The 18,709-nt window shown below is 39.2% G+C and overlaps 1 protein-coding gene across 1 annotated transcript in view; it reads right to left on the bottom strand.

Annotated features, from left to right (window-relative positions):
* The window catches only part of RERG (RAS like estrogen regulated growth inhibitor), a 111,117-nt gene extending 92,802 nt beyond the window's left edge, over nucleotides 1–18,315 (bottom strand). Inside the window, exons 1-2 of the mRNA XM_080659262.1 lie at nucleotides 18,107–18,315; nucleotides 14,079–14,242 (exon numbers count right to left, since the gene is read on the bottom strand). Coding sequence (XP_080515388.1) covers nucleotides 14,079–14,139 — 61 coding nt within the window. The 5' untranslated portion in view covers nucleotides 14,140–14,242; nucleotides 18,107–18,315. The remainder of the gene's footprint in view (nucleotides 1–14,078; nucleotides 14,243–18,106) is intronic.
* Between the last annotated feature and the right edge of the window lie 394 nt (nucleotides 18,316–18,709).

Genomic DNA, 18,709 nt, shown 5'->3' with positions numbered 1-18,709 from the left:
TACTAATAGTGTGAATGATGTTGGAGCATGGGACAAGTATGCAGGACTTACAATAAACTTGACTGAGCAGACAGACAGAGGTATTTGATAGACAATAATGAATATTCTGTAGAAGATCAAGTAAGATAAAAGTATTTACTTACTAACTATGGCAATGCTACATTTCATAAATAAAAGATAACTTAAAAACCCTTGTTTTATAATACATTATATAAAACACTTACAAAATTATTTAACCAAAAAACTCATGTTTTCTCACGATGGTTGGTTTGAGGAATTTTTTAATTGGTACTGAACAAAACCTTCTTTTTACTGAATCTTAAAAAAATAATCTGAGAAATTCATATTGAGAGTTTCCATTTTGACATCAAGTCTATGCCAACTACTCATCCAAAATAGCACCACCATAATATAATTTTGAATAATGAATTATGGATTCAAAATCAATCATCAACTATGATGATGGTAGTCCCTGGCATTTACAAGAAGCATCATAGTCTTCAACAATATTTATTGACCTAGAAGTCTCCAACAATAATTAATCATGTATTATTCATGGCAGACAAAAGATCTTTAGTTATCTGATGGGATCCTATCCTACCCAATCTGCCCTTATAAAATGTTTCAAACCTTTTGGCATTTTGCCTTGTGTAGAAGCCTGATTCTTTGGTTCACAAGAACATCTTGTGTTTCAATGAAGGACAAAAACAACAGCCTCCTATTGTGACAAATAATGAAGACAATCTCTGAATCTAATATTTTTAATACATATCATCAGTTAAATTTTTTGACTTCACTATGTATTTTCCTTAATGTTGACATACTTGGACTTCCACATTTTTTAAAGCTTCTGAGTTTTGCTTTTGGGACACTTCCAGGTCAAATTATTAATGTATCCTCTCTTTCCACGGAGGATGTTTAACAAACTTGACATTTTTCATATATCACATGTTAAGTTCTTTGATCTTTCTTTAGAATTTCCACCCTTCTCCCTTACCATCTCCTTCACATACTGTTGGGCCTCAAAAGCCAACTAAAAGGTTTTGCCATGAAATCATAGGCATAATTTGGAATAGAAATATTATTATAAACTGAGTTGAATAAAAATGTAACATAAGGCTGTAAGATCTCTTAGTTTAATCACCATTTCCTCTGTTCTGATTCCTCATTTTCTCTAGTAATGGTTCAAGTGAAGTAGAGTACTTTTCATAGATACTCATTAATCTAAATGACTGTTCATAAGTAACAAGGAGGAAAAGACTAGAGGAGGAGAGGGGAAGAAAACATCTGTTGAGAATCTATAATTGTGCATGGCATTTAGTTAGAAATTTGGGGAGTATTGTAGATAAAAACACAGGCACCAGAGGCAAACTGTCTGGGTTTGAATCCTAGCTCTGCCAGAATCCTGTCACTACCTGTATGGCCCTGGGCAAGTTACTTACTTACTCCTCTGGACTTCAAGCTCCTCATCTGTAAAGGAAGGATAATAATAGGGCAAAATTTATAGAATAGTTGTGATGATTATAGATGATTATATGAGTTCATATGTGTCAAGTCCTATAACAGTGGTTGGCTTACAGTCAATGATATAAGCATTAGCTAATTATTTTGATTGCTGGTTTTATTATATATCATTTGGTTTTAGTGCACAACAACCCTACTATTAGATGGTTATTATCAGCCCTAGCCCCTCAGTTAGAGCGTCCTCCCCATATACCAAGGTTGTGGGTTTGGTCTCCCCTTTGGGCACATACAAGAATCAACCAATGAATGCATCAATAAGTGGAACAACAAATCGATGTGTTTTTTTTTCTCTCTCTCCCTTCCTCTCTTTCTCTAAAAATCAATTTAAAAGAACATGGTTATTATCATCTGCATTTTACTGAAGAGGAAACTGGAGTGCACCAAAGTTAAGTAAGCTCACCATGCACACAGTTAATAAATGGTGAGTCAGACTGGACTCCAAATCCACTGAAGGGAAATGAGGACTGATGTGTTAGTTCTGGGAAGCTTTAAAAGAGCCTTTCATCCCTTGTTAACCATCACTTAGTTCCTACCCTTTCCTTTATCACTTTGTTGTCCCCTTCTAATTACAACATTAACAACATTTTGCAAAATAAAAAAAAGAGGGAAAGTTGTTCCACATCTCACCATAACAATCTCACTGAATTTATAGTATTTTATTCTTATTGCCTCCTTCAATGTCTCTTCAAGTATTTCCTACTGATTTTTCTTCCTCTCACAGATTCCTATAGCATCTATGACCTGAACTAAAGTGTTAGAAGATTGTCTTATGTGTGATCTAAAGTGCTAAATTGCACACACCTCAACATATAAATTTCGGATAATAAGTACTAGTAGGTTATCAGAGTTCAGCTTTTGAAAATTCATGATGAGCTCCATCCTTTCTTGAAGGTTCTCCCCAATTGTCTTTTCAAATTGACTCTGAGCCTGATTTGAGTCAAAGCTCAATCCATTCTAAGATGTGTAACTTACTTGTATTCATGCCATATAATTGACATTGCATCCATATCAATTTCCTGGTGCTGATAACGTATTGTGATTATGTAACAAAGATGTTATCGTTGAGGGAAGCTAGGTGAAGGGTACAAAAGAACTCTCTGTACTGTTCTTGCAACTCTGACAATTTTCTAAAAATATTTCAAGATAAAAAATTGGAAAAACCAAGCATTGTGCTGGAACAAAAACTATCACTGGGTAATTTCTAATTGTGAGTCATACATGACCAACAAAAACACTATACAGTCCCTGAAACAGGGTCAGTCATATAGGTCTCTGAGCTTTTTCCACAAATATTAACATTGCATTGGACATTTGGCGGGACGATGGAGAGGGTGGGAGAGTTGGGAATATAGGAGAAAGTCTGTAAATATTTGTAAATTAATAAGTGGAAGACACGAAATAATGGGTTAAATTTGGGGACTCTAGGATTTAAATGTACAGTTACTGTGCTCCTGATTTCACCTCTTTTGGAATACTGCTAGAAAAACAGATTCAAGATATAAAATATTTGAATGGAAATATAGTCCCAGGCATTGGAACAGAAAACCATTACTCATACTACCATGTGTGGTTGAGTCTTCCTTTAAAACTTCTAACTCAACATGTGTTGCCAAATGACTACGAAGCTGGCTCAGTTGTTAGGTTCCGTTGTAATTTATGAGGTTCTTAGTACAAAAAGAAGTCAAATTCTTTTCAGACAGATAAATATGCACAATATTTTACTCTTACTCTTTTGTTCTTGGCCTCACCTCTTAAACTGCTGCCCAATGGTAGAAAACAAAAGAAAACTTTTGAAAATACTTGTTAAAAGAACAGGAAATGCATCATCAAGAAAAAGATGTTATCTTTCTACCCCAAACAGTGGAAACTTATGAACTCTTCTTAATGCTGCAGTTCTTTCTACAAAACCATTGCATAAGTTTTATAAATGCCACTGTCAATGAGCAATTTAAAATCACTTTTTCCAAATGTTGCAGAAAGAACAACTACCTTACTTTCATTTGGCTCTGCATTAGCCTTAACTTGACTGGATGGAGCATGGTGTTAATAAACTAAAGGTTATGGGTTCAATTCCTATGTGGTCTACTTTAGCTTCTCTGAGCAGAAACTTTGGTACATGGTCTTACCTTATATGTTAAACCCCAGACACTTAATACTGCAGTTTAGTCCAATTCATGCCCACTACTGCTGAACAGCTCAAAGTATGATCTTAAACCCCAACCTCAGCATGTCACAGTCCTTGAGGCTTACACTTTTTTAAAAAAAAAACAAAACTTACCATACTAAGATGAGAAAGAAAAATTCTAGTCTTAAGGAACCACAGAAAAGCCTCACATTTGCTCTGCCTCTCAGAGTATTTTTTGGTTCAATTAGTTTGTCGCTTCCCATTAGAATATTAGCCTCATAGCGGCAGAGATCTTGCCTGTTTTGTTGACTGCTATACCACTAGTACCCATGACAGTGCCTGGTACGCCATGCTTATTACATGCAGCTCACAAAACGCTATATGCTTTTGCAATGCTGACAACACCCATTTCAAGTAGAAATGGAGTACTTAGCAAACCTAACAATGGTTCCCAAAATGTGGTCACCAGACTAGCAGCATAAGCATCACCTGGGAACTTGTTAGAAATACAAGTTCTCTGATCCTTTTACAGGCCTACTGAATCAGAACCTCTGGGAATGGGGTCCAAAAGCACATATTTTTAATAAGCCTTCTGTGTGAGTCCGAGGCAAGCTAAAGTTTGATATCTACCAATTTAACCCAGTGAAGAAAACCCGTTCCCACACTCAGCTCTGATTCGCAGCAGCAGTCCCAAATGACATAAATCCAGCCATTCTAGTACAAAAGTATGCATGCATATCTTGGAATGAGTGAAAGATAACTTTATGTATAGATATTTGAACCAATAAAAGTTAATTACTCTTATGCACTTTACGTAGCAATGTACCTTGAGTCCTAAGATAAGAATGTGAGATAGAAATAGCAAATCTCTCTATATAAAAGCCTAATATGCTAAGTGTCTGACTGAGTGGTTGACCAACCGGTCGCTATGATGTGCACTGACCACCAGGGGGTAGATGCTCCGACTGGTAGGTTAGCTTGCTGATGGGGTCCACCGATCAGGACTGGGTGAGATGGGGCTGGACACGCCCTGGAGTCCTCCCATGGTCCTTCCTGTGGCCCCTCCCTAGTCACTAGCCCCGCTCGGCCCTGATTGGGACTGGGCATGATGGCCCTGATCGGCCCTGATCACTGGCCAGGCAGAGGGATCCCACCTGTGCATCAATTTCATGCACTGGTCCTCTAGTGTTAAATAAAATATTAAACAAGGCAATATAAATGTAAGGCTTCCTCCCAGATCACCCTTTTTATGGCACATCTAAACAGAATTTATTTAATGAATAGGGAAGTAATGTGATATGATGTTAATGCCCCCACACCAAGAGCCAAAGACCTTTGTTTTTCTTTACTAGCTTTATTATCCAAAAGCCTCACTGGGATTCATCATCATTCCAATGAGCTAAATAATACCAAAGTGGAAAATTCTATGATTCAATAAGAGGATCAAGGGCCTATAATGTTCCAAAACTAACATATTTCTAGATGACAGAAAGTGGGAAAGAATGATACTTATGTTGGACCCAAAAGGCTCCTGACAGGCAAGAGGATAGATTAAATCTAACAAAACAGTAGTTAAAAGGATGAAAGTAAACTTCTACACCTGGGTTAAAATACACATACTCAGATATAGGTTTGAGAAAATGTGATTCAGCAACAGCATACAAATATTTTTTTTAAGACTCATTTGCAGTAAACTCCCCAGAATTTAACATTGCCTCCACTGTCACCCTGAAAGCAAGAGTGGCTTTAGGATGTCTTCACAGAAGCAAAGTATCTACTAGCAAAACCACAGCCGTGCTCTGATCTGGTCTGGGACATCCCACATCTGAAATATCTGCATTCATTTACAGGCTCCACACTTTATGGATGCGGGTAGAGGGCGGGGACGGGGGGCAGCAAGGATGGTGCTGTGAGTAGAAACCATGATCTCTGTAGGGCAAATCTGGTGACTACGATTAACCAGACTCTGGAAGAGAAACCTCAAGCATGGGCTGAGGCATGCTGGCTATCTCCAAATACGTTCAGGGCTGCCACAGGGAAGAGAGATTAAAAGTGCTCTAGGTAACTCTAGGGGCTTAAACGTAAAGTCAATGAGTAGAAACTAATGAACAGCCTTTGGTTCCAAGGAAGGTAAAGTAGCAAATAGAAAGAGTTGTGACAGTTTTCCATGCCAATTTGGCTGGACCATAGTACCCAGTTATTTAATCAGACATTAATGTAGGGGTTAGTGTGAAGGTGTTTTGTAGATGTGGTTAACATCTACAATCGGTTGACATTAAGTAAAGGAGATTAACCTTAATAATGTGGGTGGGACTCATGCAATTACTGGAAGCCTTTAGTGCAAACCGTGAGGTTTCCCAGAGTGAAAGAAATTCTGCCTTAAAATTGCAACATAATTCCTACCTGAGTTTCCAGCCTGCCAGCCTCTCAACAGAGTTCAGTCTTGCCAGCCCTAATAGACAGACAGACAGACAGACAGACAGAAAAATAGAGAAATAGATGGATGGATCGATGGACGGATGGATAGATGATAGATAGATAGATAGATAGATAGATAGATAGATAGATAGATGATAGATAGATAGATAGATAGATAGATAGATAGATAGATAGGATGTGTCCTATTGGTTCTGTTACTCTGGAGGACTGACTGATACAGTTATCTAAGGATGGGATGTTGAGTTCTTGTCCCTGAAGATATTCAAGTGAAGGTGAGGAAACCACTTTGATTATAATAAGGAGTCCATTTAAAATATATGCCTCTTAATAAAGTTATAAAACATGTATAGACTGCATAGTCTAATTCAATTTATTTGTTTTACTGGGGATCCATTCTGCGTTGATTCCTGTCTGAGGCTCTGGGGCTATAATGATGCGCAGAAACAGGTACTGCTCTGCCTTTTGGGAACATACATGAGTCCTGTACTATGGGTGAGCTATTCTAGAACACAAAGTTGGTGCTCAACCAATACTCACTGAATGCATAATTGAATAAATAAATAAAAACATTTCCGTTTATAGGGAAATACACAGGTACGTATATTTATATATTATGTGAGAAACATTTCTATCGAAAATATTTAAATGTTTTAAAGCTTTAATTTTTAAATAAGGATAAGATTTGATTATCCAACAATTCTATAACAAGCCATGCTTCCTTCTCTAATAAGGCAGACGTCTAAACCATTTTCCTAAATAGTTTAGACTCTTAACTACTGATCCTAAAAAAAGACCCTGACTCAATATGTACTTATTTTACGTATCTGAAAGGTCAAATTACAAAGCATAGAAACTACACCCCCTGGTTTAGTCTGTAATGTTATGTACACAGTGGAGGAACCGACAGCCAACTGCTGGGCTGAGCATGTTCCCCTGGCCTCCAAGGATGGACGGCCAGAGAACGCCCCACACTATTTTCCCAACAGAAATGTTAAGGAACACAGCAGGGGAATACATGAATTTCAATAATGAGGACATCATAGTGTGAAGACCACATTTGTACTACAAAAATTTGTAATTTTTCAAAGTACCTTCAAAGCCCATTCTGCCTGCATTGGTGTAAATCAATCAATCAATCAATCAACCAATCAGCAAATGAATGTTTCATTTGATAGGTGAATGAAAAAAGATATGATTGAGATGAAACTACAGTTTTGACCCTAATTTTTTCAGTCAGGACAGCGGGTACTTTTTAAACTTTTAATTGTTACATCATATTGACAGGACATATGTAACATATTCTATTTTTATAACAACAAGAAACTTATTCTCAAATAGAACATGATTCATCAGTTTCCTCACACTTGATCCAAAGCCCTAAGACATGGAATACACATTACAGGGTAACTTTTCTATATAGACAGGATGCTGAGAATCTCAGCTGTATTGACGGAAAACACACTCAGAACGCCCAAGAAGCTCTGCCATGCCTTGGTTTATTTATTGATCACTGGGAATTATTTTATAAAAACAAAACTCATCAGTTTCATAAGGCTTGTATTATAAAATTCTAATGATCATCTCATTTCCTAATGTAAAGTGTTTGAAAGGATGTGGAAGAGAATGGAGTGATACAAAATGAAAACATTTAGTCACAAAGTTGCAAAAACCTTCATAACATAAACAGGGATTCCAGACTTGGCTATGGCACCAGGAAGCTGGGTGATCTAGGTAAGCATCTCTCTCCTCTCATATATATATATGTTTATATATATTTTAGAGTACCTTTCTTTGTAATATAACTACTTTCATTTTTAATGGGATGGAAGAAATCATGGCTGTTTTTCTGAAACCACATCAATTTTCAAAGGCAGCTGTAGCAACAGAGGTGCGTTTGCACTGGAATTTTGGCTTCAAGGCCAGTACCACCTTGAACATTTGGCTCATTTCCCCAAACCCATAAGTTGGAAAAATATCAGGAATAAAAAGGGGAATTACAAGGATGATTTATAATTCTCTTCACTCCCTTCCCTCAAAGGTAGTCCTTGTCAGTTGCCAAGAAAACAAGGCAAGATCAAAATGGAACCGAATGACAACTGATAATTAACTACAGGAAAATATTTCAATGAATAAATTAGTCATCAGTGAAAAATAAAGGACAAGTGAATTTTAAAATATACGCCAATAGAAAAAAGCAGAGATAGGGATACTTCCTTGTGGTTTTGAAAACCACGTCTTCATTTTGCTTTGTTTTCCAGTACCGTTTCCTCCATAAGTATATTTTTTCTTAAGAGAAATGCCTAATCAATGATCATTGCCAACCTACAGAATGTTTAACTATCCACGATTAAACGACTGATTTTGATGATTTAATTTGTCTCTCCTTTTCTTCCTTTAGTTTGCTTTTTTTCCTAAGCCTGCATAAGCACCATTCCTCCCCTTTGCTTTTCCTGGGCATGAGAGAAAGGTCAGTGCAACTTATGCCTTGACAGAGGTCTGACTTTTACATATATCCAAAGGATACACCTGCAATTTGGGGTGGAAGAAACAATGAAAATCAACTCACCTAGGCTGCTTGCCTCTTTTAGCTTTTCTAGCTTTGCAGGTAAAGAAAGGCCTCAGATAACCATATCACCATATTTTATGACAATGGAATGGCTATTTTTCTAGCCCCATCCAAACTTGACTCAATGCCCCCTTCCTCCCTTTGGTCCAATCCTTTAAATAACAATTATTCTTCTTACCACCAACTACACAAGAAACCACTGGGCCTCATTTTTGGTAATCCTTTCATTTCAGCCACCACCTAGGAAAGACTTACACACACATACACACACACACACACACACACACACACACACACACACACACACACTCACACGCGCGCGCGCGTTTTCAGGAGCTGTGGAAATTCTGCAGCCACTTGAAACATAATCTCCCCTTTTCTCACCTAGACAAAAGTTTAAATAAAATTCAGCATTAGGATTAATTATATAATCTTAGAAGAATGACCAAGAACTTGAAGAGCTGATTGGGACCATATGTAGGAGAATACAGGACTATTGTCAATGCTCCCATTGATGATGTGCCAACCTGAGGCTGTTACCTGTACCGTGGTCCTCAAACTGGACCTGAAGCCTAGTGTTACTGAAGCTACAGACCAACCTGCCACATATTCCTGAAGAGTCCATTTTAGTCACTGGTTTTGGGGGGAAATCACTTTTATATTCTAATGAACACAGGTATGTTATGGATTAATATTAAAATTTGCATATACTTTATTAATAAGGCATTCAAACTAGTTACATGAATGCAATGAGATGCTTATGTACCCCAAATACCCTAGATATTTCTCTACTTCTTTTTGAAGTACTTTGAAAACAATGTTAAAGACACATCATACTACACTATTAAGTTGGAGTGAAGGGAACAAACTGGTTTATAGCGACTAAGAGAGAGAAACATTTCTAAAACGCAAAGGTTAGTTCCATAAAGTACATATATATGTTAAATCAGTGCTTGAAAAAGTCACATTTAAAATCAAAATTGTCCCTGTTCCACTTGAAAATGAGAGGAAAATACTTTTCAAAACTTTTTATAATGGAGGGGGGCAGAGAGGGAGAGAGAGAGAGAGAAAAGAGGCAAGAACTAGAAAAAAGAGGAAAAAGTAAATCACTTCTCTTTTTCTCAAGGGAAAAAACTTCACAAGCTTGTTTGTTTGGCACCCGATTTCTCGCTTAGCAATTTGAATCAATGAACTAAAGCCTTCACGGATGACTGCATCAATTGGCTTTTGAATTAGCAAATAGCATTACTCAATCAACTTTGAGACTAGCCTTTTCAAGAAATATATTTAGCTGTGGCACACAATATTTCAATTCTACAATGAGAATGTCAACTGTAAATCTAAATGTAAAATTTCAGTTGTTTTTCTCTCAGCTCCTCCCACACTTACTACAAATTTGAATAATACGAATCCAGGAGGCATTTAAATAAATATGGTGCGCATTCTAGGGTATATGGCAGGTCTTACTGCTTCAGTTACCTGGAGCCTGTCAAAGGATAGGTTGACACACAGGTAAGGAAATCTATGTCCTACGTGTCATGTTTTTAGGGCTTTTCCCTTCGCCAGGGAAGAGAAAATGAAATGGGCTCAGAAATGGTGGCTCTATGCTTTGCAGTATCCCCACAGCGCTCATCATGCTGAGCCAGGAAGCTCCATAAGCCAAGTAAACTCACTAGAAGACAGAGCTTCAAGGTAAAATTAGAAGAAAGACGACTCCCCCAACACAAAAAGACCACATGTGTACAATGTTGCCATATGGGCACACACACAACCCTCACGTGTTTTATCAGTGTTTCTTAGTAATTGAGACATTATTAAATTTTGCCTACAAGGACACTTATTTGGTCAACACACCAACCAAAGAGTTTCGGTTAATGTAAAAGTCAGTTTTAAACACAGAGGTCCTATATATTACCTAGAATTAGAAAGCTGTCACTTTCAAATTTAAGGGTGTTAATTTATTGATGACATTAACATCTTCTGGCTGTTTCCCCAAGATTTCCAAGATATAAGCCATGAGAAATATAGTTCGGATCATCAGTTGTCAAGCTGTAAGTGACATTAACCAGAGTTTCGATTTAAAAGAAAGAGTATGTGTGTATATTTGGGGTGTGGTGACTAGCAATAGAGAATTTTTGTCTTATAAGTTTTCTAAATTTTACTGAAAACCACTTGAATGTAAATATATCTTAGATTCTACATTTCACTAAATAAAAGATAAAATGAGCATAATTTTAAAAATTTAATCTAATTATTGAGCATTTACTATGTGCCAAGGGCTGTTCTAATAAACTTGCATGTAAAAGCTTATTCAATCCTAACAACAACTCTTTGAGATAAGCACTATCATACCTTTTTTAGAGGTGAGGAAATGGAAAAATTAAGTAACTTGCCAAAGTTGCCAAGCTCACACAGCTAAGCAAGTGCAGATTTGGGAATAAAATCTAACAGCTCATGCTTTCGACTCTAGGTTATTCTATTCTCTATTAGCAAATGGACAATATGGTCTTATTCACCCCAAATTCAATTTGGTATTGAGTGTAGGGAAAGTGGGTGGAACCGGTAAGACTTGAGATCTCTGAAATAATTCACACAAACACAAGTCAAATCAGAGATGCTCAGCTTCTTTAGTCCAAGATCTCAAGCTGGCTCCCCCAGGAATAGTTCCCATGCTGGGTGTTTGGAGAGAAACAGCTCATTTGAGCCCATGCAAAGATCATGGCCATTTTTTGGAGGCATAAGAGTAAGTGAGGAGCTACAGTTACGTTTTGGTAGACTTAAAAAAACAAAAGTTACTAATAGGACTGATACAGTCTGTATAATAGGAACAATAGGAAGATGAACACGTGGTACAATGACTAAGCAAAGATATTATATACCCACATTTACAAAGATTTCTAGAATAAATTTAATTGGTATGAAGTACTCTATGGTTGTTATTTACTAAAGTACGGGTAAAGGTTTCAAAATTTTCTCCCATGCTTAAGTTACACCAATAGTACTTTTCAATGTGAGGTGTGGTTACAAGGCCTCAGGAAAATAGTCCAATGTTGAAACAGGAAAACACTGTGCATACATGACAGACAAAAGGCAATTGTTTGAAGGCATGTAGTCTGTCATTGTCATTTTTACCCGAATGAAAATAAATACAAGTGATAGAATGTATATAGTCTTCTTCTATAGCGTCTAAAGAAGGCTCATTAATAAGGAACTATAGGGTTTTAGAGTTAGCAGGGCCTTTGTGAACAAGTTTAAAGTAAGCATTTTACATAACCAAACCAAGGCCATCAGAATTTGCAGTCTGTGTGCAGGTGTTAACCTCAGCCGTAGGAAGATGTACGGAGTGAGAAGACAAGAGGATGGTATGTGGAGCCCTGGGAGCTCTGGTTTTTGAGAAGTGGGCCCCGTGAAGAGCAGCCATGAAGGCAGCTGGTTAGGGGCAAGGGAGAGGGAGCAGATAAGTCGAATGTGATGTCCTGGGAGCCTGGGAAGATAGGAGGAATGGAAAAAATAAGTGATGGTATTGAATGATAACGAGAGGCCACAGAAGACCAGAACTGGGAAATGTTCATTATGTTTGTGGGCTATTGATGGGCAGTGACCTTATCAAAAGCAGTTTCTGCAGCATGATTGCGATGGAAGATTGCCATGCTTTAAGCAATGAATGGGAGTTAAGTACATTACGACAGTCAGGGCAGAGCCTACATTCAATCAACATGGAGAAAAGAAAAAGACGGAGAAATGCACAAAGAAATGATCAAGAGAAACTATCAGAAGAGAATGAGAAAATAATCAAAACTATAAACAATTTGAGGGGAAGACAAAGTAAACTGGGGTCTCTAAGCTCCGGCTGATGGGTTCACCTTGATAGGAGGTACACAGCTTGCTCTGAGGTGAATATACATACAGCTAAGAGGTTCTCCCAACTGACTTTTTATTTTTAACTGTCAAACCATGTGAAATTTATTTTGATAAGTGATATAAGGGTAATAGATCCCCTCCCCTTATTGCCAACGACAAATTTTGAATGAATGAATAATAAACAGTCAGCCCCAGGCCTTGACCTTTCAGTCACCAAGGACTCAGAGGAGCACAGGCCTTCCCACACACTCCCTGACTCCATCCCCCACTCCCTGGCATAGTTTCCTCATTCTCCAGACCCGTCCACTGGCTTCAGAAAGTAGGCTCTCACGCCATCGGGAAACACCGAGGAGATTAATGGGGAGGAGTTACTCTATCTTCCATCTCATGTAGGCTGGCAGTTTCTCAGCCTTGCCAACTATTTTCTTTGCTTGGTTTCTGCCAGAGGCAAGAGCGAGTAACAAGGAAAAGGAAAGAGTGATAGCAGAAAAGATTAAAAGAAAAAAGACAGACAGAATAGGGAAGATTCACTGCTGAAATTAAACCAGAGAGCAGGTTAGGAAAGAGCGGTGGATCACAGAATTAAAAGCTGCACATGTGTGTGTTTTTAAGATTATGTGGATTACCTACTGTATTGGAAGATCCAAATGGGTTTCCCTCTACACACACACTCCTACCAGGTAGCTGTTTGAGTCCTCTCCTAAGAACCAAAAACTCCATAGGCAAAGTCATTTATGGGTCTTTTCTCCGGTAAGAGATCAAAGCAACATTATCCGAAAAGCCATGTGGCCCTGACATTTTAACAGCACCTACTTGGCATCCTTTAATTATAAAATCTGAGGTATATTTTTCAAATTGGATTAGATACGTCTTCACTTCCACCGTTTTCACCCTTAATTTTGAAGGTATGCAAGCCTTTTCTCAGTGGGCAATCAAAAAGCCTTCAGCACTTGGTGAGAATTACTCATCTGAGCCAGAATTTGATCATTAAATTCAACCCAGAGGCCCTGGCAATTGTGGTCTTGCTTGATCACTCTAAGTTCTCACCAGTCCTCCCCAATTTTGGACGATAATGCAATTCTGTTTCTTGTAAAGACATATTTATTCAACTAGCATTTATTAAGCACACAATACATGCTTAGCATTGGGCTGGTTGCTGAGACTAGTAAGATGAATGAGATATAAAATTGGCCCCTTAGGAATTCATATAGAGAAAAAAGAGCAAATATATTTTTAATTTCCGCAATCTGATTTCTTCAGAGGTTTGTTTCATATCCTGCCTCTGAATACCAAGACCGATGATATATCCATTGCCTTGTGTATTATCAACAAAGCTACTTTATCATGAATAAGCAAAAGAGTACATAAAACTTGGCTATGCAAAAGAAAAGTTCTGGATAAAGAAAAAGAGACTTCATCTAAAAGAACACATGAGAATCTGAGAAATGCCAACCACCTTCCTGCCCAATCCCAGGAGGAAATAACACACACACACACACACACACACACATGCACGCACACACACAAAACAATAACAACAACAACCACCACAACAAAACTTACCTGACTTGCCCACGCCTGCTCTTCCAAATACTGCCAATTTGACCTCTGCACTTTTAGCCATGCTGGGTGGTGGTAGACAACTCTCTGTCGTTCAAACTAAAGAGCTGAGAAAATCGTTTTGGTTCCAGCCTTTGGGTTCACCATATCATTGCAAATCTGCAACCCTTAAACAAAAGAGGTTTGCATTAATATTTACTAAGCATCTCCTCGATGCCAGCCATTATTCAACTTTATCAACATTTTCCATTTTGACCTTCACCACAATCCTGTAAGAGGGCTCTAGCAATTTACTGTAAATGATTCAACTATTAAATGACAGATCCAGATCCAGGACTTGAATTTCAATCTGTTTTGGTTCTAAAACATGTATTTTCACTCACAATAGCATTTGCTAAAGTACTTCTTCAAGAATATTTAATTAATATTTTCATTGTTTTTCTGTCAGTAATTGATAACAAATATTCGGAGTATGTGACTACATGCATTTACCATGTGTCTGTAAACATCCAAGATGCAAACATATGTGATGGGGAGAGTCACATTTGGAACTCTTTATTATTTTCCTTTGGGCCAAGTAATATACATTCACAGTAGTCAACCTCAATGTAATACAATTGAATTTGCATTTTAAGGTTTAAATGTTATCTCAGCTCACACTAGATCACATGATCAAGTCATGTGATAGATACTCATGTTCCAGGAATTGATATGTAATATTTAGATTATATTTTAATATTTTTCTGGGCACCATGGCCTGATACACAAAAGATAAATGCCATGTCTGACTTCTGATTCCTTTTCTATGACAACTTCAAGTAAATTAGTTTATGATATTATCCTAACACTTGGGAAATTAATTATATTCCATAAAACATTAGCACATTTTATATAGGTGGGTGCTTTAGGGATGACACCTGGTTTCTTAATAACATAGAAATGCAAAGTTGACAAGAACCTTGGGGCCCAGTTGGCATACCTCAGTGGCTGAGCTTCGACCTATGAATCAGGAGGTCAAGGTTTGATTCCTGGTGAGGGCACATGTCCAGGTTGCAGGCTCGATCCCCAGTGGGGGGCACCCAGGAGGCAGCTGATCTAGGATTCTCTCTCACCATTGGTATTTCTATCTATCTCTCTCCCTCTACTTTCCTCTCTGAAATCAATAAAAATATTAAGACGGAAAAAAGAAAAGAGGCTTGGGGTCAACCAAAGAATCCTCCAGCCATTGCAGGAACCCTTATGAACAGACAACCATGCAACACCCATCCTGTGTCTGAGTTACCGCTCTCAGGTGAGGAGGGGAAGGAGAAGCATCGCCAGCCTTTTCTTTTCGGTCACTCAGAGCCCTTCAGGCAGCCTAGCAGCTATGAGGACCCTTTGTCCCACCTCAGGATCTACTCTCTAGAAAAGCGAGGGCCAGCATCTCCCCTTGTACGTCAGGGGATGTAGGGTCTTGTTTATGCTTTTTTGACTTTCACCTTCCCTCGTCACCATATGCAGCTCTCTCCTCTGACACTTGCCATTTTAATTACTCTAAAAACGTGGCATCCACTGCATCCCCCACCAGAGATGTGACCTGACAAGGTGACCCAGCACAAGGTCACTGAGATTTTCTCTCTTCATTATCTGGGCACCGTGGTTGTACTGCCCCACAGCCACTCCTCTTCCACAGGAGCTGCACACTTCCTCACTCTGAACGTCTGCAGTCAACGTCTTAACCCTAAATACAAGACTTCACTTTTGTCCTGGTTACACTTAATCACATCAGTCTTCATTGCACCCAGTGTTCCAGTCTGTACAGAGAATTTTGAAACACAAATCTCTTATCTAAATGTGTAAGCTGCTCCTGCCAGCGTTTTGCCATCTATACATTTTCACAAACAGCTTCTCCAGTGGAAGGATGAAAAGGTCAACATGGACATTGGCTATAGTTTCCTTCATCCTCAATAATGAAAAAAAAAACTTCTTAGTAATCATTAATAGTACCAAACCCAGAAGCTTTGACATCTGTTATTTGTCCAGTCCCATATTTTGGCCAAAGATCACAGGATTTCCTTATTTTAATTTTATATGCATTCATTAAGAAGAGGCCTCTGTGTTTAGTGCTTCATCACAGAAGTGTCACAGAAGCATAATATATACAGATGCACTAACTATGCAAATTCTATACAAGAACGACAAGCATTTCTTTGAAACATAGACCATGCAAGTGTCTGGAGCTTGTATAAACAACAATTTGTTATTTCATGCAAAATTGTTCATTCGCATACACATAAAAACCTGTGTCTTTACCTATTGTATTGATGCTTCATGAAAGTAGCCATCAAATGTGATTTTAAAAAAAGAAAACCATATTTGTTATGTCAAATATTTCAGTAACCTTTCAGTAACTCCCAAATGGCCTCAGAGGAATAGGAATTTCACATAAGAAAGAGAAATTGTTTGGGCTCATTTTTTTCATTTATAACCTAATAAAGATACATCTGGTTATTCTCAATCTTATGTCATGTTTAGAAAAATGACTAAAAGGAAGACATAAACTGACATACATCCTTCAATATTTTATTTCTCTCATGAAAATGTGAAGTTACATAAATTGCTGTAATAAGTGACCTGTTGCCAAATTTCTGATGTTCAAAACAATTCATAGCCCTAGCTGCTTTGGCTCAGTGGATAGAGTGTCAGCCTGAGGACTGAAGTCATGGGATGTAGGGTCTTGAATGATGAGAGAGAATCATTGATTGGCTGCCTCCTGCACATCCCTCACTGGGGATCAAGCCTGCAACCCAGGCATGTGCCCCTGACCAGAAGTGTCCCAGGTTCGATTCTGGTCAGGGGCACATGCCTGGGTTGCAGGCTTGATCCCCAGTGAGGGATGTGCAGGAGGCAGCCAATCAATGATTCTCTCATCATTGATGTTTCTATCTCTTTCCCTCTCCCTTCCTCTCTGAAATCAATAAAGATATATTAAAAAAAAACAATTCATAAACCAAGACCTTCCATATCATGGATCTAAAAAACAAACTATTAGTTTTAATGTTGTTGTGCAGACATATTCTGGCTGAATCCAGAAGTTGCCATTCACTTTTTATGTAGACAGTGCTTTATTAGGACAAAAACTTCTGAGTTCCTATAAATCCCAAAGCTAAACTTACACGTAGATATTTAAGAGATTAAAGGTATGGTGATTTTTTTTAACAATAAAGACCTAAAAGAAAGCTTAGAAAGAAGAAAAACAGAAGCTAGCCTCCAAATCCTATGTTATTAACGCATTAATTGATTCATTCCACATTTATGCTAAGCATATACAAACAGAGTGGCTTCCTCCCAGGAGCTTAGACCTATGACATGTAGGTCACTAATAACCTCATTTAAAAAATATTTAAAGAAAGGTTTCATTCATAATAAATCATTCCCAAGGCGACTTGTCAAGGCCCATGCTTCCCACTTCCTCTTGGTTAAAAAAGAAAGAAAGAAAGAAAGAAAAGTATCTTTATAAGGTAATCGGCTTTTTTCTAACTAACTTCTGTATTTATCATCAAAATAAAGTTCAGCTGTTTAGGGAAGCAAAGACTGTAGTCCGGGCGTGGGAATGAGATTCTCGCTGGGCTGCCCCCTTCTCGATCTCTGAAATCAAGTTTTCCTCTTCTCATCACCCGAATTCTCCCTCATCTTACGACGCAGCACCCACAGCGACGAGAATAATTGTAGAAGACCCCGGGCTGTGGCGCTGCTCCGAGAGCAACAGGTATCCTGGAATGATAAGCAGGCCCGCTGGGGACCGCAGGTCACTCGCTGGCAGCTTAGAGGGCAAAGGCAGCCCAAGTCAAAAGGGCACTCTCTGTCCCAGCTCGCAGGGCGCTGTCAAACTCTGGGCGCCTGCGTTCACAGCTCCCTCTGGGGAACCCCAGAGCCGCCCTGGGGGCCCAGGGACCAGGAGGACCCACCCAGAAGCCGAGGGTTCAGGGACGCGGAAGGGTCTGCAGGAGGTCGTCCGGAAAGAGCCACCTGGGCACGTGCCTGACACTCACCTGTTCACAATCTCCAGGCCCCGGAGAAGCGCGGTCCCCTGCAAGTTCGGAATCGCCCCCCCACGCTGCGCAGCCCAGGGCGCAGGCTGCGTTTGTGAGTCGCTGGGCTGCGATCACGGTTGGAGCGGCTGAGGCAGCAGCGAGTGCGAGCGGACCGGCGGGAGTCTCCTCGCTCCGACAAGCAGCCTGGGGACTGCGGCAGGACGCGCGAGCTCAGCCCGCTCGCGGCCGGGATGCTGCAGTGCGGCGCTCGGGCGCCCCCTCCTGGCCAGGGGCCTGCTCCCCCGCGTGCTGCCTCCTCCTGGAGAGCGTGGACGATCCGCCTTCTCTGGGCTACACTAGAGTCAGGCTTCCCTTTCCCCTTGCTCAGCTCCCAGCCTCTAGGTTCTCGCCCAAGGACCCCTTTCCTCACTTAACATGTTGGGTGTGAAAGCATCACTACGTGGTATTTTTCCATTCTTGATGTTCTTTTTTTTCTTTTTCAAAATATATTTTTATTGATTTCAGAGAGGAAGGGGTATGGAGAGAGAAATAGAAACATCTATCATGAGGAAGAATCATTGATCCGGCAGCCTCCTGCACGCCCCACACTGGGGATGGAAT

The sequence above is a fragment of the Plecotus auritus genome (genome assembly GCF_963455305.1).
Source record: "Plecotus auritus genome assembly, chromosome: 3".
NCBI lineage: Eukaryota > Metazoa > Chordata > Mammalia > Chiroptera > Vespertilionidae > Plecotus > Plecotus auritus.
This window is presented reverse-complemented; position numbering and strand designations above follow the sequence as displayed.